The sequence below is a fragment of the Canis lupus genome, chromosome 12, assembly GCF_011100685.1.
Source record: "Canis lupus familiaris isolate Mischka breed German Shepherd chromosome 12, alternate assembly UU_Cfam_GSD_1.0, whole genome shotgun sequence".
Classification (NCBI taxonomy): Eukaryota; Metazoa; Chordata; class Mammalia; order Carnivora; family Canidae; genus Canis; species Canis lupus.
In genome coordinates this window covers 49,337,401-49,361,177 of record NC_049233.1, presented here as the reverse complement: position 1 = coordinate 49,361,177, position 23,777 = coordinate 49,337,401, and the positions used below count along the sequence as shown (strand labels likewise).

Genomic DNA, 23,777 nt, shown 5'->3' with positions numbered 1-23,777 from the left:
CTTGGAGACAGCCAGTATCTCCATCTCTTGTTCAAGGTTTTCCTGTGCCACAAAGAAGTCACAGGAACCCAGCAAGAGAAATTTTCCTTCATGCAAAGATAATGAAAAATGCTGAAAAAAAATGAATGTAAAATGATAGCAAAGAGAAAATACCTTAATTCGGAGATAAATTTTCATTCTTCTTCCTTCTACCCATTGATAATTCCTCAATTCATGCCACTTGATCAATAAAAACCTTAATATCTAGGTCATCTTGACTCCTGTAAGGACTTGCTTTTGTCTGAGGCCTCATTTTTGAGGCACAAGGTATATAAGACATGTCTAAGAAACCAATTATAAAGATTTTTTTAATAGAATTATTTTATTTTTTAAAGGTTGTAGTTATTTATTTGAGAGTGCACACAAGCGAGAGAGCACAAGGAGGGAAGCAAGAGGGAGTGGGAGAAGCAGACTCTCCACTGAGCAGGGAGCCCGATGTGGGGCTCAATCCCAGGACCCTGAGATCGTGACCTGAGCTGAAGGCAGATGCTTAACTGACTGAGCCACCTAGGTATCCCTATACAGATTTAATAATAACCCAGTGTGGTAGGTAGAATAATAGCCCCCCAAGATGTCCCAAACCTATGAGTATATTTACCTTACGTGGCAAAAAGGATTAAGTTAAGGATCGAGCTGGGGAAAGTATCCTTCATTATCTAATTAGGTGCAATGTAATCATAAGAGGGAAGCAGAAGGGTCAGACTCTGAAGGTCCACTTGAAAGTCTGAGGTCCACTCAAGTCATGATAGAAGACGTTTCTAGAGTCCCAGGTAGAAACCCTGACCAGGGAACTGGTCAGTTGCTCCGCAATTATCATAAAAATCGATGAACAGGGCCTGGGAAGAAGGTTGTCTTTTCCCCATCTCTGACCATAGCTATTTTCAGCAAGTCATCGCATTTCATTAGTTCATCTATCTTCCGTTCATCTTTATTTTAAAATAAAACAGACTTCTCACATTCTGTAGGAACTTTCACCTCTTTCCCATTGCCAGGCCAGAATGATTTATTGGGCAAGTTAGCTGTCCTTAAAAACCCTACATCATGCAGTGGCTAAAACAACTGGCTAACATCGATGGTTGTCATCCTTTAAAGAAAGCTCCAGGCTACGGAATTCTGACCATATCCTCATGAGTAATATATGACTTTGATTCCCAAACTACCTTAGTGATGCTTCTGAACCCATACATAATTCCTATCATATCCGTCACGTGGTAAATCATCCCAAAAGACTGTGACTGGAACCCTACTTCCACCAGTGTGATATCCAAGCTCTGGCTTTGGTTGGTTGGTTAGAAGCAGTGTGGCCCTTTGTATATGAGTCTCAGTCCATGCTGTCATGCATCAGCAGCTCATCCGCCTCCCGGCCTCTCTAATCTGTCTACATCGCTAGCCACACTCGGGTCAGGACATGCCCCCTACCCAGCTTGTCCCCAAACTGTGGCTAATCTCCCCAGTACTCCTGCTTGGCAGACTCCAGTGGCTCTCGACTGCCGGCCAGACTCGTAGGTGTGACATAAGCTGGCTGTGCTGCTTACCCCCCTGCTCAGCTCTCTAGTGTCTTGTGGCCACCCCAGCACCCCACCACAGTTGAACTCCTGCGGCACCCTCAGATATGTCTGCATATCCCTTCCACATGCAGCACCAGCGCCCACCCAGTACCTGGCTACCCCTCACTTGGGCCTCCACCTCTGTCTTCCTTCCTCTGAGTCAGATGCCCCTTCTGCCAACCCCTGTGCTTGCACCATTGCAGCTCTTTCACTGTGTTTTACTACCTGCAGACTCGTCTCTGTCCCATCAGCCTAGACCATCTCAGACTAGGTGCCCTTTCTTCCTTATTCATTGTTTTATCCTCCTAGCACCTAAGGCTATAGAAGCATGGGAGGTAGGTGAAGTTTGTTAAGGGAGAAAAGTGAGCTGTACCCTATATTGCAAAGGTGGTCCACAGCAGCAGCCCATATAGTAAGGTCCCTGTAGGGGAGGACACCTGGTCTCACTGCCTCGAACTGGATGATGCAGGCTCCTCAGCCTGCAAACCTAACCCAGCTAAGGACTGTGGTAGAACTGAGATTTCCTGGTCTCTGCATGAGGCTGCACACTTGCCATTTTGATGCATTTGCTCCCATATCACTGTGTGGCAAAGGTGAACTAAAATGACGAGGAAAGGTAGCTATAAAGTATTATTAATTGCCAACAGACTTAGCAGTTCATAAAGTAATGTTATGATCCAGGACAAATAAGAACAAATCGAACAGCCTTTTAGGTCTGCATTCAGTATAACCAGCTAAAGATTTCTTATACGTGATGACCAAATAAGAGGTCCCAAATGCCCTTTTTCCCCCCTAAAAAGTACACCATTCAGATTCTACATATATTTTTGAGGCAATTTGCTTCTCTTCTCCTTGCTCTCTTTCTATGACTTGCCCTGCAACCCAGCAATATAAATATCTTGTGTTCTTGTGCTCCCTCTCCTGGTCTTTTCTGTCTTTCAGTAAGACCATGTTCCTAGAATTGTGCACACATCACCCCCGCCCCCCCAGGTGGGGGCTTGGCGTGTTAACAAAGAAGCTAACCAGCGCTGCAGGGCATGTTGTAAGATCCGTGGGGGACCAGAAACAGATTCACTTCTTTGTTGTTTGCAGGCCAGCTTGACTAAGTGAAAAAGGGCCATACTGGCACGGAAGAGAAATGTGCCTGGCATCCCTTCTGAGAAATGAAATGCTGTCCAGAAAAAAAAAAATAAATAAATAAATATATATATATATATATGTACATATATAAAATAAAAAGCACTCGATAGTACATTTTTGAAAATATTCCTCCCTGGAGATGTACAGATGCATGGAGGATGTGCCCTATCAGTTAACAGTGCTAATTACCTAATTATCTGGTCAGGTGCAATAAAAACCCCTTTGACATTCTGTTCCTTCCATATGCCAGATAAAGTGTTCTGATATCTGCTCTGTACTGTGGTGAAGAGCACACCATATTCTCTCCCCACCAAGAGTAGGGATGTAGAATGGTCTTCACCGCTGGCTAAGGTGGTGCTTTGCATCAGGAGCACAAGGCTGGAGATGGGGCAGTGCAAGGTCCTGCTATAGAGCTAGCAGGACAACACTCCCTCAAGAGGGAGAACAGACTTCACCTGGTCTCCTTGGCTCCCAGCATCCCCTGGAGCTACCTCTGAGCTCTGACCCTGCCCACCTCTTTGTCTCATTGCAGTTGCTTCTTAGACATTTCACAATTTTACCCATTTACTTTATATTCTTTTTTTTTTTCCCCATTCGACTTTCCAAAATAGCATCCTGGCTAAGTATGTCATTTTTCCTATTTTAGTGTAAAAGAAGATTTTGATTTTGATTTTTCTCAAGCCCATCCAGAAAAGCACACACCCTCAAATCTAAATTGCTATCATTCTAACTTAACGTGCTAAGGAAGAACCGTTTAACACTCCCAGTCTTATTCCCTCTGCCCTACAGGATCGTGGCTGTGTCCTCTCCTAAAACCCTCCCTATTTAGCCCTAAGGTTTTCTTCTGTGCATTGTCAACCTCTTCCCAATGGATCATTTCTTTTCTTACTGTGGTGCTCCCTTTTATGGGGTACATTTGAAGTTTCATGTAGATGGGGTGGAGGACACTCGTTTCTCTTAGGTAGAGAAGAGTGTTGTTAAATCCTGGGTATTTATAGAAATTCCTTTCCTAGAAGGCCACGAGGCTATTTGTTACAGAACCACAATATTTGGAGACCAAAGGTTGACTTGCATGGGTGTTGTGCTCTCCTGTCTTCCAGCCTGTCCTGGTCCAAACTTAGTGCCTTTCGATAGCCATGCTCATCCCTCTTCTCTCAAAGTCTGAGGCACAGGAGTCTCAACAATATAGAGGATAGCGTTTACTTATTCTCCAGCTGTGAATAGTATATTGTGAGCTTCTCCAAGGTAAAACTATACTTTTTGCATCTTTCAGGTTCTCCCTAGCTCCCAACAAAGCAAATGTTCAAGTAAATATTTTTGTTTTTTTGGTTTTTTTTAATTTATTTTTTATTGGTGTTCAATTTACTAACATACAGAATCACCCCCAGTGCCCGTCACCCATTCACTCCCACCCCCCGCTCTCCTCCCCTTCTACCACCCCTAGTTCGTTTCCCAGAGTTAGCAGTCTTTACGTTCTATCTCCCTTTCTGATATTTCCCACACATTTCTTCTCCCTTCCCTTATATTCCCTTTCACTATTATTTATATTCCCCAAATGAATGAGAACATATAATGTTTGTCCTTCTCCGACTGACTTACTTCACTCAGCATAATACCCTCCAGTTCCATCCACGTTGAAGCAAATGGTGGGTATTTGTCATTTCTAATAGCTGAGTAATATTCCATTGTATACATAAACCACATCTTCTTTATCCATTCATCTTTCGTTGGAAATATTTTGGACTGCTGATTTAGTAGCAACTTGTTTGTGCAGGATACCTAGTGTACGCAGAAATACTCATGGTTCCTGTGCTTCTCTATGATCTAATGATTTCCTGTTTAGTAACCTTTCTTGAACACTATTTCATCTGATTGACATGCAAATGTCACCTTTTGTTAATCCTTTTTCAATGTGTGATGCTCTTGCCTTCTAGAAAAAATAACCAACTCATTTTAGTAATGCAGATATTTAGCAGATTTTATTAGAGTACATGTAGATTACATACAAAAAGTATAAGACTTGGTACTTGACTTTCAGTGATTGGTCGTATGGTTTATTTTATTTTTTTATTTACCAAGTAGGCTTCATGCCCAACATGGGGCTTGAACTCACAACCCTGAGATTAAGAGTCCCGTGCTCCACCAACTTAGCTGGCCAGATACCCCAACTTTCAGGAATTTCCCATCAAGATAGGCACAATGGAACATTTAGATAACAATGGAAAATAGCACTTAGGTGATGAAATGCCAGGACTGGTCTATAAGCAGCAGCTGTTGTCTTAATGGTTGGAAATGGGGTCCAGTTAAATCACCACCTCCTTTGCAAGCTTTTCTCCTGGCCCTTGCATTCTATCTTGATGGACCCCTGTCCTTCACAACTATCATAGGTACAGTTGGAAGTGACGAAACAAAGTGAAGAATGCATCTAGGCAGTGAGTACAGCCTGAGCAAATGCTAGAAGGCAAGAGAAAGGCTAGCAGTCTGCCTCAAGAGGACAATTGGAAATGAGACAGAAAAGAAAATCAGTCTGGGGGGAATCTAGAAGACAGAAAAGAATAAAGTTTGCTCTCTAAAGCAAGGGCTTGCTGCTTGAAACATAGTCCATGTCGGGAACATTCCCCAAAAGATTCTCCAGGCTCCCTCCCTGTGATTGACGATCCAGAGAGATCATGGAGGTGCATGGGAGAGGAAAGATGGCATCAAAAGAGAGAAGGAGAGGTGTTTTCTTTTGCTTTGAGTCTTGGTATTTTTTACCACAGTGGTGACCCAGAGATTCTTAAGCCCTGGCCTCCTACACTTGTTAAAGAAATGACAAGGCCATCTAGACACCTGCTAGCTTACTTGGGGGTTTTTAGAGCTATACCAGTTTGGAAGGCTGCTGGTAATGTGCTGTGGATGGATTCTACAACCCTTTCTTTCTCCCATGAGCCAAATGGTTCCTGCTATAATAGCGTGAGGAAAGTGGAGGGTTTGCTTTCTACCAGGATTTGGTAGGTTTCTGACTTTCAGCTTCAAGGACTAAAACCCCATCAAAATACTGGAATACCCCCAAGTACTGTAGACGCCTTAACTCACACCTTTAAAGGTATGCTCAAGGGATGTCTGGGTGGCTTAGCAGTTGAACATCTGCCTTTGGCTCAGGGCGTGATCCCAGCCCCAGGATCGAGTCCTACATCGGGCTCCTTGCAAGGAGCCTGTCTCTCCCTCTGCCTATGTCTCTGCCTCCCTTTCTATGTCTCTCATGAATAAATAAAGGTATGTTCAAGAATAGTTTGATTCACCCAAAACAAGAACACCTGGTGTTCTTGAGATGCAGTATTTATCAAAAACCAAAACCTTCCTTTTCAAAATGTTTGGATATCTGTATTTTTAGTAGAAAAGGTGTTTTCCTAGTTAGGAGCTGTAAGTAAAGAGGTCTTTCATAACAGTTCCAAGCCACATTCAAAATAGATGTCCCAGAACAGACTCCACGGTGCACTTTCTGGATGCAACCATGACTTATTTCCTTTTCTCGCCATCCCCCAAGTTAGCATGGGAAGTGTGTCTCAGCCCCACAGAAACTGGACACAATCAGCCAGCCATTGTTGGAAATTTCTGCCTCCTCTGCTTCAGCAGCCATGCTGCCAGAGATGACACCGTTGGCAAAAACAGGACCGCCCCTTCATGCCCCAGCTGCCTGAAGTCCTGAATACACCGCTCTTCTCAGCAAAGGCCTGCTTCCAGTCCTCTTTGATGTCATTTGCCAGGCTGGCAACCTAGCATCCCAGGAAAGGCTGTGGAAGGCTGCAGGGCAAGAGCCCGACAGATGAGGCAAAAACCACAGCCGTGGCAATGCAGTTGGAGGGAACCGGCTGCCTCTTCATTCCCTCCCCTGACAACACGGATCACACAGAGAAAAGATTGGAACTCAGGGGAGGAGGGGAAGTGGCCGAGGGACAAACCTGACTTCGTGTTCCTATCCAGGAGTGTGGGTGGGTTGTGTCATGCAATCCCTGCAGCCCAGGCTGCTGTAGAGCCGTGCCTGCTGTCTGCTAGTCCCATAGCTCCAGGGCAGCCATTGTCCGACCCACATATGGGGGTTTTTGTGTCGATGGCCGCTGTTTAAATCCTCACAGAGCACAGATGGCGCCTGCATTGCATCAGCATTGACTCTTCTCCATTGGCAGAGCCCATCATAGAAACAGGAGAAGGGAGGAGAAATGAGTGTACCGTCCCTTTGGCAAAAGTCTGGTTTCCATATATGCGTTTTCCCTGACTTACTGTAGAGCCTTGGCTAACGCAGTCCGTGTGTCTCAGCTTCTGTTATGTGGTAGTTAGTTAAGAAGGACTTAGATGAAGGAAACTAAAGACTGTAGAAATACTATTATTGCTGTTGTATAAACCATGCGCATAAGGCAAAATCCACAGCTTTGTTTCTTCTGCAAGCCACAGTAACACCCACTTCCCTTGCAAAGGCCATGAGGAAGGCATGGAGAAGATGATATACATCTTTTTAGAATTTTTCATGTTTGTGTCTCAAAAGCCCTTCAGGTAGATGATTTCCTCAGCGTGTCCTGGTTTATCCCTGTTTCGCAAATGAAAGAGGGAAATGGCAGCAGAATGTCTCAAGTTGTCAGGATCAAATTACCTTCCTTACTAAAGACCAGTGGTCCTCCCCTGCTGACAGTGGGTCCTCATAGCTACTGGAGTATTAGTGGAGTATAAACCCACTTGTACCAGAGGCCAAATAGAGAATAACATTTTCCATAAGAGACATGTGATCTGTCAGTTCTTCAGTTTTGATTTCAGATGGAAAATATGACTTCAGTTCTTTTTCTTTTTTTTTTTTTTTTTTTTTTTGCTTTAACAAACTGGCTTTTTATTTTTTTATTTTATTTTTTTTAATTTATTTTTTATTGGTGTTCAATTTACTAACATACAGAATAACCCCCAGTGCCCGTCACCCATTCACTCCCACCCCCCGCCCTCCTCCCCTTCTACCACCCCTAGTTCGTTTCCCAGAGTTAGCAGTCTTTACGTTCTGTCTCCCTTTCTGATATTTCCCACACATTTCTTCTCCCTTCCCTTATATTCCCTTTCACTATTATTTATATTCCCCAAATGAATGAGAACATATAATGTTTGTCCTTCTCCGACTGACTTACTTCACTCAGCATAATACCCTCCAGTTCCATCCACGTTGAAGCAAATGGTGGGTATTTGACTTCAGTTCTTAAAGAAAAAAATCCCTAACCGGGCTTGACAGATGTCTTCAAATATGTGATGGATTGTCATATGAAGGAAGGATTCAAACTGTCTGCTTGACCCCATGGGCATTACTAGGGTTAGCTCAATTCAGTTCAACTAATAGTTATAAAGAACCTGCAGTACACAGGGCTCATGCTTTAAACTGAAAATGGTCAGAGAAGAAGGGAGATGAATATCCTGCTAAACTCATGACATCAATTATTGCAGAAGCAAGCAGGTTTGACATTGATATAAAAGTGTGAAGTATATGGTGAACTGTTGGCTAAACCAAGGAGAAGGAGAAGACAGAAGCAATACTTATAGTCTCTAATGTCTATCCATCAGTAGGGGAAGCAGGAGTAATTAAAAAATTGAATTGGAGATTACTGCCAGGGTGATAAATAGAATTTCTTAGTAACCTAATGAGCAAAAGGACATCACACTGAAATATGGCTGTGAGACACAACTCCATATTTACAAAATTATAGCTAGGGAGAAGCATGATGCAGAACTTCAACTATATGAATAGCTACTATAATTCCCTTCAATGAAGAAAAGAATACCTGAGTAGTTCTTGATTTGCCATATAGGCAGTTTCACCTTCAAGAGGGTAGAGGGTACAAGAGTTGAATTGCTGTTTTAGTCCTAATATTGACTAACTAAAAGGAATTGACAGGAGTACACATGAGAAGATCCTTAGAAGAAAGAGATACCATCTTAGAGAATGTGATAGTCAAAGAGGACATTTTACATAGTCTGAAATATTTCAAGACTTTTTTATTGCAATTAAAAGAAAACATGAAATTTACCATCTTAACCATTTTAAACTAAGTGTACTGACATCCATCAAACATTCATCTTACTTAAAGAATATTCATATTGCTATGAAACCAAGCAGATCTCCAGAACTCTTGCCATCTTACAAGATAAAATTCTGAACCTATTGAACAATAATCCTCCCTTTTCTCCTTGACCTCAGTCCCACCATTCTATTTTCTGTATCTATGAATTTGACTACCTCAGATACCTTGTATAAGTGGAATCGTACAGCATTTGCCTTTTTTTCACTGGCTCATCTTACTTAGCATAATGGCTCAAGATTTATCCATGTTGTAGTATATGATAGGAATTCTTCCCTTTTCAAGACTGTACGATATTCCATTGTTTTTGTATACAATATTTTGTTTTTCTATTCATCCACCAATGGACATGTGGGTTTAAACAGACAAGGAAAATAGATGTATGGGTCTCTTTAGAGCCAGAAATCAAGGAAACCAACAGCTGGTCTTAGGGCTGACAATTTTAGTACTGAGGATGGCAAAGAGTCCAGAGTTACCTCCATATTATGTTTCAAGGAGAATGTCTATTTGATGGAGAAGTAAGTAAAACTTGGAGAAGGTAATGTAAACCCCAGGTAGATGAATAATGAGAAAATACTAAGTTCCCAGTGTGGATGAAGTAAAGCCTCCAAACTACAGAAAAAAATTAGACATGATTATGGAACAACATGTTATGGTCAAAATCTTTGAAAAATTGCAGAAACTAGGAAAGCATCAGAAGTCTGGAGATCAGAAAATGACATAATTTAAAAAGAAAGGAAGAAAGTAGATCTTTAAAAAATTGAAGAGCAATTTGTATAATAGGAACAATTTATCTGGACAATAAATCTGAATATCGAGACAAGTATATACTCTTGGGTCAAAAAATCAATTTTGCAAGATTAAGATGGACACCTGGCTTAATAGTGACACTTGCTGGGAAAAAAAACCTCGGAGATGTTCATTGATAACACCACAAGTAATAAGTGACAATGAAATAAACTTTAGTCAGCACTCCTAGAAAATAGGCTCTAAACTTGAGGGAAGTGATAGTTCAGTCCTCCATACCCCTCACAGGAGTATTTACTCAATCCAGATACGCTGCTGGGGATATAGACAAACTCGAGATGGTTCCAAGGAGAGCAGTGAGGGGGCTATAAGGGCTCATAACTGGTTGGGTTTCTGGAATGGGAATTTTGGCTTGCTATGGAGAACTTAGAGGGCTCTGGTGAGAGACTGAACCTCTCAACACTGGAAGACTTAAAAAATGTTTTGTTTTCTGGTTGAAGATCAAGTGGTTGATGATTGGTTTGAAATGACTGGATGGGTTGAGAAGGTAAAACCAAACCTTGACTCAAGAGAATTCTGGTCTAGGAAGATCATTGGTTTCCTGAAGGGGGAAGGGTCATTTAAAATGAAAATTAGGTAGTTTTTTTAAATCTTCTTTTAAAAAATAATTTTCGGTTGGAGGTGGTTTTTCAAATGAAACTATAAACCTAGATGCAGGTTTTACCACTTCATTACCAGTGAGTGGGATGCTTTTCACTTTCATTTTACACTGAAAACTGTAAAAAGTTACTACTATTTTATACCTATTTTAGGATCTACACTTATACTGAAATTAGATTTTTTTAAATTATTCCATGAACTTCATTATGTAATCTTTCAGAAGGGAGATTTCCTGTTTTCATTGTATACTTTTAGAGAAAATATGAATAGAGTATTTGTATCATATATAAATTTTGCCTGTCACTTACCTGAGAAATATAACCATATATACCTGAGTGAGAAAGGAGAATGAGAATTGAAAGCTGTAGTCAGAATACTTGAGTTAAACCCTGGCTGACCAGCTGTGTGACTTTGGGAAAATCCCTTCACCTTTCTGGGCTTTCTGGGCTTCACCTTTTTTGGCTTCCTTGTCTGTAAAGTGGATGAGGATTGAGTCAGGGAAACAGAAACCATGCCAGGTGTTTCAAACAGAGGGGATATAAAACAAGGAATTGGTTACACAGGTGTTGGAAAACTGGAAGAACAGAAAGGGGAAGGAGAATTAACTCAGTAATTAATGATTGTAGGAAGCAGCTACCACTCCTAGGGCCGGAGGGGATAAAAGGCTCCTCTGAGCCTAGAGAAAGGGCTGATGCCTCAGGAGCTGTACCTGTGGAGCAGACAACTCTTACCAGAAACTCCAGCAGGGAGTCAAGGATGCAGCCTCCTCCAGAACACACCACCAGGGAAGGAAAGAAAGAGAACAAGAAACCCAAGGAACCACAGCTTCTTTCCTCCTACTTTCTGATATCCCACCAGTGCCCCCCTATTGGCAAAATCCAATGAGAAGTCAACCAGCAAAGCCTGAGAAACGTAGTCTACCAGCATTACAGAGAGGAACAGAAAAAGAGTTGGCATGAGGCCAAGAGACGATAGTAAACAAATAGCATGTGAGTTTATAATGTCAGACTAAAGTAAATTAAATTATAGAAGTCGAAGTTAGTAGTTGGTCGGAATTATTTATATTTTCCTGTTTATATTAAAGTAATATTACTTTAATACACAGATGGGGATGGATGGATACACAGACACACTGATGCATAGATTTAGTTCTGAGCTGAACAATTTCTGAATAACTTTCATGAAAGTTCTTCTAATTAAAAAGATTTATGTTTAGTTCATGACTTAGCAAGAAAAATTACAAGATACAGGTTTCTACAAACCCTTGTGGCAGGAATAGTTATAGTGAAAACGCAGGTTATTGTAGGATCCTTCCTCAAGAGTTCCCAGGAATTAGTTTCAGGGAGTCTGAGTCCATGAAGAGACTCCAATCTGAGACCATGACTCTTCAATTGTGGGGACTCCTACAGTCTTCATATGAGTGGATTCAAGCCAGATTTTTGTTCAGTGAACCTATATGATTTCCCTTTTTTTTAACCAACCTAAAAGTACCTTAGTAGGCTAACCATGTATTTCCAGGATACCCATGATCCTGCTGGTAACCACTGACCTATGCTGCTGACCTCAGTAACCATGCCAGCAAGCCTTTGGAGTTAACTCAAGTGTAGTTCCACTGTTTGGAGGTCATGTACCCCACTAAAATCGGGGAGCCCATTTCAACTGCGTGGATAGGGCATATGTGTTGACAGGGCTATATTCGTAGGCGCACAACCGGTGCAGGGCCCCATGCTCAGAACGACCCTGTACTTCGTTTAATGTTCCTGAAAATCATGTAGCCAGTTGGGTGGTAGGATGGATGAGGGCCGTTGTGAAGAGAGTTCCAGAAAAGGCCTCGCAGATAAAGTGGCATTGGAGGAAGAGCCAGAAGGAGAGGGGGGAGGGAGCCATGTCATTCTTTGTCTCATTCTGATAAACTTCAGTTCAGCCTTCAACATTCAAGGCAAAAGCACCTTTTCCAGGAAGGCTTACACCATTCTCTTAGCAGTTTCTGCCGCCAGCGCCAGCGTGGTCCTCCCTTAGCACCCTTTAAATACCTGTTACATACTTAGGTTACATTGTAGACCTTTGTATGAAACATCTGGCTCCCTGGTCAACCTCTTAGCTCCTTGGAGAAAGCAACTATTTTTATTCATTTTTGTAACAATAGCAACAATATAGTTGTTACTCAATGCCAGAACCTGTTCCAAAGATTTTATTACAAAACAGGCACTGTTGGGATCCCCTTCTTCAGTTTGAGAAACTGAAAAACAGAATGGTTAAGTAACTAACCAGCCCAAGTTACCCACACGGTACATAGTAGAGCTGGGATTTGAATCCCAGAAAGGTGGTTTTAGTTCTCACCCACTGTGCAGTGTGTGCCCAGTAGTGGTTGGTGAAGGAATGAGTGAATGAATGAATGAATGAACAAAAGATAGTGACTAAAAGATAAGGTAGAGAACCTCAAGGGGCAGATTTACAAATAGAAGAACTTTATATTGTGGCTGCAGACCCAAATTCAAGCCTGAAGAGGAGAGAAAAGACATTTTTATGCTTTTTTTTTTTTTTTACGATTTTATTTATTTATTCATGAGAGACAGAGAGAGAGAGAGGCAGAGACACAGGCAGAGGGAGGAGCAGGCTCCGTGGAGCCTGGGAGCCCGACGCGGGACTCGATTCTGGGTCTACAGGATCACGCCCTGGGCCGAAGGCAGGCGCTAAACCACTGAGCCACCCAGGGATCCCCCCAATTTTATGCTTTTAAGCCACATTTACTAGCACATTCAATTACTTTTTTTAGGGGAAAAAAATGTATGAAATTATATACTTATACGTCTAAATCAACCTAAATGTTTTTTTGTTGTTACTTTGGGAAAGGAAACAAGATTGGTTTCTCTGGCTCTATCTTTAGCTAAATTAATACTAAAATGACCAAAAGCTTTGTTGAAAGAGTGAAGTTAATTAATTTAACAAATACATCCAGATACGCTTGTGTGGTATGCTTGTATAGCATGCTACTTTGGAGAGAAAAGCATGATAATATGGATAGTGATTATAGAAAATTAAGATTAGAAGTGACACCTCATTGCCAAATTTGTCTTTTTTTTTTTTTTTTTTTTAATAAGATGGGACACAGGGCAGTGTGGAGGTGGAAAGGAAGAGTGAGTTGTCACCAATATTGTTTTCTTTGACAAGTGCTTGCCATGAAAATACAACCCAGAAGGATGGCCGTGGCTCACTGTATTAAAAAAGCCCTGGGATCCCTGGGTGACTCAGCGGTTTGGCACCTGCCTTTGGCCCAGGGCGCGATCCCGGAGTCCCGGGATCAAGACCCACATCAGGCTCCCGGCATGGAGCCTACTTCTCTCTCTGCCTGTGTCTCTGCCTCTCCCTCCTGTCTCTATGACTATCATGAATAAATAATAAAAAATCTTAAAAAAAAAAAAAAAAAAGCCACCCAGGTGGCTCAGTAGTTTGGCGCCACCTTCGGCCCAGGGCATGATCCTGGGGATCCAGGATCGAGTCCCACGTCAGGCTCCGTGCGTGAAGCCTGCTTCTCCCTCTGCCTCTCTCTCTCTGTCTCTCATGAATAAATAATAAAATCTTTTTAAAATTTTTAATTTTTAAAAATTTTTAAAAAGCCCATCAGCATAGCTCTGTTACCTTCATCTTCCCAGCTCCTGCATGTATATGAGATCCAGCTTCATGGGGGAAGTATGCATGATGTTGCTGAAGATAAAAGGTTTTGTGTTTTGTAAAAGCCTGTAGTTAGACAGCCTTGAGAAGTGTGCCGTCCTTCTCTTAGAAAACAGTCCTGAGATCTCCCCATCCATCTGACCAGCCTTCTGGAGATGAGCTCAGTGCTACAACCGCGTGTATGTACTGCCAGAACCAACTGAGAAGACCTTAATCACATAGCTTAAGTAGAAAACGCTGCTCCAAGTCTCATAAAAATTCCCAAGCCCTGTTTTCAATCTACAGCTGAAGCCGACCTGCCCGACCTCTGTAACAATCCAGAGCAAGGAAACTGTTGGATGTTTCCTTTCAGGAGCTCTGTCCAGCAGCAAACCGTGTACCTCCAAAGAGGGAGCTTTACAAACAGCACCCAAACGTGCCCCGTGCCTGCTCAGTTTTCATCAGTTCATCTAACTTTCATCAAAAGCATAGAGAGGATACCTCAGAACCCACGGGAACAAAAGGTTAATAAGGGTCATAGTTTCAGTGAGTCAGATTTTCAATACCTTATCCTCATGTGGACTCACAGCATAGCACAGGTTTGGTAGTTTGACCTTGTTTCTTTCCGACCTGAAACCTAAAGGTCAAGGCCACTTGCCTTGTGTGTGCCAAAGGCTGGAGAAGGTCATCACCTGCTTGGGAGCAACCAGAAGGCAAGAGAGATATATCTGCTTCCCTTAGAGCAGCGGGACACAGCTCCAATACCACCAGTGAAATGGAACTGGTTTGCTATTTCTAGCCACTTCATTCCACTTTAACTTTATGATCATTACCTTTTTAAATAACATTTTTATGGGTCGTTAGTTTTATGTGTGATTCTCCACTTCCCACCCCTTCTTATTTTTCCCATTATCAGGGCCTTACTTGTTAAAAACAGAAAGTAAATAACAATGCAGGCTTTGTGATCCTGGGTTCATAAACATATAGCTTTCCACTGGTACCTGGATATTTGCTTTCTGAGTACAGTGGGGGAGTTTAAACGATTCCTAAAAATGAAAGGACCGTGCAAGCTACCAGGATGGAAGCTAAACCCAGTCCTTAGAAAGGCTCCACCTAATTTGACGTGGCCTATATGTGTGACAGGCACTTGCTTTTCTGTTTTGTGTATTTGGAGCTATTACAGCTTATCCCAGTGTGTACCAGGGATGGATTCCTGGGAGGAACACCAAGTGGTTCAGGAGGTACCCATTGCATCAAAGCAACTCTTGACCCAGAGTGGACATAGTCATGGCGATTTCACTGCACTCTAGGTGTTGTGCTTTTAAGTGTTCACAGGATCCCTACAGACCTCTGAAGTAGCCTTCTCTCCTGAACTGGCCAGGATTTCTCAGTTGACAGCTAATCATGTAATCTTGTAACAGCCTTCCCATTGCTGACTGATGTTATTTGATAATTAACTTTCCATTGTTAAGGTGTGTTACAAAGCTAAATTGTAGGTTTCTTGGGCACAGCCTTGCACACACAAGCTGAGCAAAGTTTAGCAGAACTGAATTTGACAAAACAGAGGATTTAAACTCTTGAAATTTGAAAATTCATGGGGAGGACACCATTTCCTCTAACCTTGAACTTGAATGACAGTTTACAGTTCTCTTTTTAATCATGACTCTTTTGTGACCATATGGTGATCATTTCAAGCTCATCATGTCTTCTAGGCCCAAAAGGATTAGTGATGGGATTTGGGATGTGCAAATTGGTGCTCATTGGCATCCTCAGGCCCACTCATACATTGAAGCATCAGCTTGTCCCTGCATAGAGAGGCTTTCTCCAGCTCCTTGTAGCCATGTGGCAGGTGGCGATGCCCGTGACTGGTCTAACCATCCCCAGGGTGTTCCTGGTTTCTCTAGGAATTTTCTTTAAAAGCAGCCATAGTAGGAGACAGTGGCAGGACTTATTGAGACCAATGTCATCAAAAAAAAAAAAAAAAAAAAAAAAAAAAAACAAGGAAATGACCATAAGGGAGGGCTATATAAAAAATATAAATGACGTTGAGGAGAGCTTCCCCCTTTTCGCAAAAACTGAGCCCATCTACCCAAACTTGAGATGTGTGTTATCCCGTCAGCAACTGGTAGACTGCCTGGGAGCAGAGCAGAAAATGCTTGCTTATGGAGGGGTCGACTCTGCCTTAGATTAGGCCATTCTTCTCTTTGTGGCAAAGTCACGTTACAGCGAAGAAGTGGGTCATGTGACATTCCCATCACTGCCTTTGGTTACTTCTAAATGTGTACTTCCTTGCCTAGCACTCCCTTTGAAAGGTTCCTAGGGACAAAAAATGGATATGGCAGATAGATACTGCATTTGCTGAATCTGTTACCACGTCAGCTTAGTAGGACACGAAGCCTGGCCAGATGAGCTCTGTTTCAATCGTGGTACTAGGGGTTAGGACAAAAAAGGACTGTTGCCTGCCTCTGATTAGTTGGGGTGTGGTTTGTCGGTTTACACAGTGACTTGCTCCAAAGTAATTTGAGGCAGTACTCACCAAACAGAGCGTGTTGTTACATTTGTACACTGCAGTTAGCTGTATGTTAGGGGCACAGTTAGACTTATGACATTTCAGTACTACACATGCTTTTATCAGGTGTATACCGTGTTAGAGACCCTAATCAGATGCAGAGTTATAAAGAGAAATGAAGCAGTCCCTGATCTGAAGGAGCTTGCTGTCTTACCATAGAAACAGACCCAATTAAGTATAATAAAAGTGAGATGGCAGTGATTGCCCTTGTGGAACTATAGTGTGAGTCTAGCGGTCGTGTTTTTTTGTTGTGTTCTTTTTTTAACCAAATATCTTGGGACTCATTATCTGACAGAGTTTTTTTAATTTGGAATATAAAGTCCTTCAAAAATATTAACAATTAAAATCCCATTCTGTTATATATCTAAGAAATTTCCCTTACTGGAAAGAATGCCGCATATTAAAATTAGTGCTGGCTGGGAGGGTCCAGGACATTTTCCTCACCCTAGCGATGGGGCTGAGAGGCTGGTATCATCTGTTCTAAGAGGTTGGGAGACTGTTCCTGGAGAAGGTGGTGTCCAAGTTGAATCTCAAGCAACAGATATAAGTCCTCACAAGAGTTTTGGCTCTGTGTGCTGCAGTGAACTCAGTACATGTGGGACGTGTTCAGAGCTGGCCAGTTCAACTTGCTCTACACCTACTCCCTTAGCAGTTGTTTTGTAATCACCACTACTGGAGCTTCCAGCAAGGACCCCATGATTGCTGCTTCCATTCAATTTATACATATGATCCGTAGATCTGCCTCCCCTTCCTATGGAGGAAGCAGTGCTTGCAAGAACCCAGAAGATGCGTGTAGGTTTTGCATATAGGGTGAGGAAGCCTGCCCTGAACACCAGCTCGTTTAATCCACTTCCATCTGAAAAAACAATTGTATTTCTAATTGTCTAAGTCATTCCCTGTGTGTATGGGGGTGTGTGCGTACGCAAAGCTGTGCATAAACAGCACATTTTCAATTGATAAAATGTAAAGGATAAGGAGCACCTGACAGTAGTAGGCTGAGCCTCTATAAAGATTTTGTAGGAAAAAAGCTGCATGGCAAAGCTGCTGCTCATAATTAGGGAAGGGATAGCCTGCGTTCTGTGCCACTCAGCAACTTGAACCATTGAAATGACAGCCGGTTTGTTTAGTTCTGTAACCCCCATTCTTCACCGGCCAGGAGTTGATTTCTTGTTGAGAACAATGCTTTGGATTGTCATCATCTCTGGTATCACTGTGAGATCAGGTATGACGTGATGACTGAAAAGTCCCGTCTGGAAACCACGATGAATGAGAAAGACACAAGTTGCTTTTTAATGTCACTTTTTAACTTTTTAAGCCAGGGAAAGCTGTTTGTCAAGCCCTGTGGACCTTCAGTTTTTAAACAGGCTGTGTCACGAGTTTTGCAGTTGACAAGAAAAACAGAATGCTTCCTTTGGCTCAAGTGGGGGGCAAGTGTCACAGCACCCCTTACGTAGAAGGGCCCTCCACAGGACTGACTGGGGGGCGGGGAATTAATAGGCTTCCCATGGTCACCATGCATTTTTGCCAGGGTATTTCATTAAGTGTAAACACTGGACCCGTTGTGGTCGTGTTTAGCCACTTGACCCTGGTGATTTTCAACTCCCTGTGCCAGGTGATGAAGTGGAGCCGAGGCATGCACGGGACGGGCACTAATTATTGGAAGCAGAATCAGTGCTGACCCAGTGCGAGATTAACTGCTCCTTTGCAGTCTTTATTCTGGGACATTAGCACTGTCTGGTGATCCTGCTTCAGTTGAGGGATTCGGGACAATAGCGGTGCTGATGGTAACGTCGGCGATTTCCCTGTTTGTTTTGCAGGTCACGGCCAGGGGCTTTGGGCCGCTGTTACAGTTCGCCTACACCGCCAAGCTATTACTCAGCAGAGAAAACATCCGCGAGGTCATCCGCTGTGCTGAGTTCCTGCGCATGCATAACCTGGAGGACTCCTGCTTCAGCTTCCTGCAGACCCAGCTCCTGAACAGCGAGGATGGCCTGTTCGTGTGCCGGAAGGATGCTGCGTGCCAGCGCCCGCACGAGGACCGTGAGAACTCCGCGGGAGAGGAGGAGGAGGAGGAGGAGGAGACCATGGACTCGGAGACGGCCAAGCTGGGGTGCCCCCGGGACCAGATGCTTGCAGACCCCATCAGCTTTGAGGCCACTGCCATCCCAGTCGCCGAGAAGGAAGCAGCTCTGCTGCCCGAGTCCGACGTGCCCACCGACACCAAGGAGACCTCGGAGAAGGACGCGCTGACGCAGTACCCCAGATACAAGAAATACCAGCTTGCATGTACCAAGAATGTCTATAATGCATCATCACACAGTACCTCAGGTTTTGCAAGCACATTCAGTGAAGAGAACTCTAGCAACAGCCTCAAGCCGGGCCTTGCCATGGGGCAGATTAAAAGTGAGCCGCCCAGTGAAGAGAACGAGGAAGAGAGCATCGCGCTCTGCCTGTCCGGAGACGAGCCTGACATCAAGGACAGAGCGGGGGACGTGGAAATGGACCGGAAACAGCCCAGCCCTGCCCCCGCCCCCGCCCCCCCTGCCGGGGCCACCTGCCTGGAGAGATCCAGGAGCGTGTCCTCCCCCTCCTGTCTAAGGTCTCTATTCAGCATAAAAAATAGTGTGGAGTTGTCTGGCCTGCCCAGTACCTCTCAGCAGCACTTTGCCAGGAGTTCAGCGTGCCCTTTTGACAAGGGGATCACTCAGGGTGACCTTAAAACTGACTACACCCCTTTCCCGGGGAATTACGGACAGCCCCACCTGGGCCAGAAGGACGTGTCCAACTTCACCATGGGGTCGCCCCTCAAGGGGCCTGGGTTGGAGGCTCTCTGTAAACAGGAAGGAGAGCTGGACCGGAGAAGTGTGATCTTCTCCTCGAGCGCTTGTGACCAAGTGAGCACTGCGGTGCATTCGTATTCTGGGGTAAGCAGTTTGGACAAAGACCTCTCTGAGCCGGTGCCAAAGGGTCTGTGGGTGGGGGCTGGCCAGTCCCTCCCCAGCTCACAGGCCTACTCCCACGGTGGGCTGATGGCTGACCATTTGCCAGGAAGGATACGGCCCAACACTAGCTGCCCGGTGCCAATCAAAGTCTGCCCTCGCTCGCCCCCCTTGGAGACCAGGACCAGGACTTCCAGCTCATGCTCCTCCTATTCCTACGCAGAGGATGGGAGCGGGGGCTCACCCTGCAGCCTCCCTCTCTGTGAGTTCTCCTCCTCGCCCTGTTCCCAGGGAGCCAGATTCCTAGCCACAGAACATCAGGAACCAGGCCTGATGGGAGATGGAATGTACAACCAAGTCCGACCCCAAATTAAATGTGAGCAGTCTTATGGAACCAACTCCAGCGACGAATCCGGATCGTTCTCGGAAGCAGACAGTGAGTCGTGTCCTGTGCAGGACAGGGGCCAGGAGGTAGGGAACCCGCATAAATTCAAGCATGTGATCCACTTTTGCAGTCCTTTATCTGGACTCCACCTGCTGCCCCACCACCCCCAGATTAAAGGTTACAGGAAAGGGACTGCCTCCCCCATCCACAGAGGCAGAATGCTTCAGAGTTATTCCAAATTAACCACTTTTGTCCTAGAGGGCACTTGAAATTTGACCTATATTTCAGTACCCAACAAGCAGAGGCAAGCTGTTTAGTAAAAAAAAAAAAAAAAAAAAAAAAGGTTAAGTCTAATGTGTGAAAGAAAGCATGCTCGGGTACTTCAGATCTCTCCCTTCCTCTTCCCTTTCTCCTCCATCTGCTTTGAAAGGATGCTGTACTCATCACCCTCATCCTGGTGCTGCACCCCTTCAGTGTGAAGTAAAATAGAGACTCACTTTCAAAACTGATTGACACTAGACAGACCCACAATAGCAGGTGCTCCTGCAGCACCCTTTAAGTTTTCCTTGTCGACAGGAGTCCCAGGGCCATCCCTTGTCCACTGCAGTACAGGGAACTCGCCATCCATCCTGGTCCCCGGGGCACTGCAGAAGCACCCTGGTCAGTCACACATAACTGTGTAATGTATCGTTTCCTGAGCTCCCCACAAATGATGAGAAGTCACTTTAAGGAGTAGTGGGGTTGAGTAGCAGTCTCTGCCCCCTCGAAAGCAAAGTGCCTTCTAGTGCTTTATAGATAAAAACTCCCAAAGGCTCCATCCATCTTACCAATGCTGGGAGATGGAGCAAAACTCACATGGCTAAGGAGAGGAAAGAGGAGATGCTTCGTTCGTTCCCTTCCCCTCTGTTACATGAGAGGCCCCTGCAAAGATCTGAGGGAGTCTGTGTCATGATCTGGTGCTGTCTGGCTGCTTGACAAGGAACCAACCTGAGACTGGCACCTGGGTCTCAGACCTGCCTTGGGAGCAGTGTGAGCAAACCCAGTGAGAAGTCCGTCCTCAGAGCTGCTTATCTGGAAACCACAGGAGGAAATGAAGCGTGGTCCTCATTAGGCCAGCGCCCTCGGTACACGTCTGCCCTCCCTGGATATTAGCCCCTAGTAAAGCAGGGATGTTAAGCCAACCAGACAGCAGAAATGCCACACGGGGTGAGGTGCCTTTTCACAGAGCCACGTGCGGTTTATTCAGCCTCGGCAAGATTGGCAAGAAACACATGAGGTTTTAGTTAGGGCATGTTTTGAAAATAGATCCCAAAGCTCCCTGTGCCAACTGCAGGGATGCCCTGTGGTCACTTCCTCATTTGGCCTGCTAGCCTGGTCCAGGCGCTTCTGTTACTGCCGGAGGGGGTGGGGGGATGGAGAAAGAAACATACGGAAAGGATTTAATTTAGCTAAAGGAAAATTGAATGAGAACTCTTCTGTCTGAATACACCATATCCCCTCAGGTTTGGGTGTGCCCAGGTGCCCCAGCCAGTGGCATCTGTGCTCATGACCCGGGAGGACTGTTTTTGTGAAAACAGTGAAACGTTTGTACTCTCTCTCTCTTCCCTCACTCATTCCTCTTCCTCCAACTGACCATAACTTAGGTGAAGTTTTGGGTTCCGCACCCCCCCACACATTGTTCCTAAGTACCCGTGATGCACAAGCCTAGTCCGTGGGTCAGGTTCATCAGCATAATGACTTATCTTGCTGAGGATTGGTGTCTCAAGAAAAGGACAAATGTCTTTGTCTTTGCCTCTCCCCTAAGGGGAACCCCACCATTAAGCTGAATGGGTTGTGTTGTCATGACATTGGCATTTGTTCAAGGAACTGTCCATTTCTGATTATCTCCTTTTGTCTCTCTCCTATCCCGAAAATGGGCTTAAAGTCACTTCAGGGCAGCCCGGGTGGCTCAGCAGTTTAGCGCCGCCTTGGGCCCAGGGTGTGATCCTGGAGACCCGGGATCGAGTCCCACGTCGGGCTCCCTGCATGGAGCCTGCTTCTCCCTCTGCCTGTGTCTCTGCCCCTCCCCCGCCCCCCCCCCCCCCCCGTGTCTGTGTGTTTCTCATGAATAAAAAAAATAAAGTCTTAAAAAAAAAAAGTCACTTCAAATTAAATGCCACCAACAAGAGCACATGCGTTTTTCCTGTGTGTTTGGCCACATCACTTGTCTCCCTCTAGAACGCTTCAGTTCTAAATGAACCACTCAAAAGGAAGATTCAACCTATAAAATAGTCGTGAACAGGACTAGTCTCTCCCTGAAAGATATCAGCCCTTTAAAAATATTTTTACCTCGGAGGCCTGGGTGGCTCAGCGGTTGAGCATCTGCCTTCAGCTCAGGGCGTGATCCCAACATGGGGAGCGAGTCCCGCCTCGGGCTCCCTGCGAGGAGCCTGCTTCTCCCTCTGTCTGTGTCTCTGCCTCTCTCTGTGTCTCTCATGAATAAATAAATAAAAGTCTTAAAGAATATATATATTTACTTTTCCAAAAAGAAATACGGTCTTTGCATTTCTAAACACTGAAAGCGGAAACGTTTACCAGAGCTCTAGGCCATTTCAAGGATCACGTTTAGCCCCTCTCAGAAGGGCATTTTGGACAGGGTTGTTAGGGTAAAGGTAAATGCCTTTCCCAGTTTGGCATTTTAGTTTTCCTAAAGTAGAGATTAGGTCTACTCAGGGGCTCCGCATGACTGGTCCTCTCTGAGTTAATAAGTTGCTTCCGGAAGTTACTTTGACTCAGTGGAAGTGTGGTCCCCAGTAATAACCATGAAGGCAGATCCTTCATTCACAATATGAACTGTCACTCCTTTTCCTGAGTTGAACTGATCCAGAAGAGGCCGACATCTGTTGATCTGATCCTGCCCTGATCTGCTCTTATAAGGTGTTCACATGACTCCTCTTCCAAGTAAAGCCCAAGGAGACACTGAAGTCAGAAACAAGAGAGTTCTCCCCTCCTGCCAGGCACCTGTCCAGTGCTTCAGACCGACAGGCCAGGCTCCTTCTCAGCCTCTCTCCCTCCACCTCTGTAAGGAGCCAAAATGTTAGATCAGAATAAAAGTACTGGCATCCCTTATAGTCTCTAAGGTGTTTCTGGTTATAACATCTCATCGGTATTGACTTCTCTCATCCTTTCCATCTGTCCCCTAGCTTTGAAGAAGAGCTTCAGATAGCACAGTATTGTCCTTTCTCAACAATCAGAGCTTTTTTTTTCTTAGATTTTATTAATTCATGAGAGGACGTAGGCAGAGGGAGAAGCAGGCTCCCTACAGAGAGCCTGATGTGGAACTTGATCCCAGGACCCTGGGATCATGGCCTGAGCCAAAGGCAGATGCTCAACCACTGAGCCACCCAGGTGCCCCAACAATCAGCTTTTTAAAATTACTTCCTTCTTTGAAATAATCAAACAGCAGCTTGCTTCTTTCACAGAGCTATCTCCTATGTGCATGCCTGTAGGTCAGTCACATCAGGTTAAAGCAAACTTCTTTAATATCCATGGGCCCCACAAATCACAGCTTATTCAGCTACCATCTCTCAACAGTTTTTCCAGTTTTTTTCCCTTTCTATAAAAATTGCTGCAATAAACATGTTTGTGAACATATTTAGTAGTGGTGCTTTTATTTTTGTGGGTTAGAATCCCATAAGTGGGTTAAAGGTGATGATGCTTATTTGTGAAATACTAATTACTTCCCCTGAAAGGTTGTATCCTTCACCAATTTATGAATGTCCATTCTCCCTTGTTCTTTCCAGTACTAGCTGTTACCAGTCCTTTTAAATTTTGCCAATCTGGGGGATCCCTGGGTGGCTCGGTGATTTGGCGCCTGCCTTTGGCCCAGGGCGCGATCCTGGAGTCCCGGGATCGGGTCCCACATCAGGCTCCTGGCATGGAGCCTGCTTCTCCCTCCTCCTGTGTCTCTGCCTCTCTCTCTCTCTCTTTCTCTATGTCTGTCATAAATAAATAAATAAATAAATAAATAAATAA

General features: G+C 44.4%; 1 protein-coding gene across 5 annotated transcripts in view; it reads left to right on the top strand.

The window, feature by feature from the left end:
- Positions 1 to 23,777, top strand: part of BACH2 (BTB domain and CNC homolog 2) — a 358,666-nt gene that overhangs the window by 316,434 nt on the left and 18,455 nt on the right. For all 5 annotated transcript variants that reach the window (XM_038554735.1, XM_038554737.1, XM_038554736.1 and 2 more), the window contains one exon: positions 18,257 to 19,849. In XM_038554735.1, the coding sequence (XP_038410663.1) occupies positions 18,257 to 19,849 (1,593 nt within the window). The remainder of the gene's footprint in view (positions 1 to 18,256; positions 19,850 to 23,777) is intronic.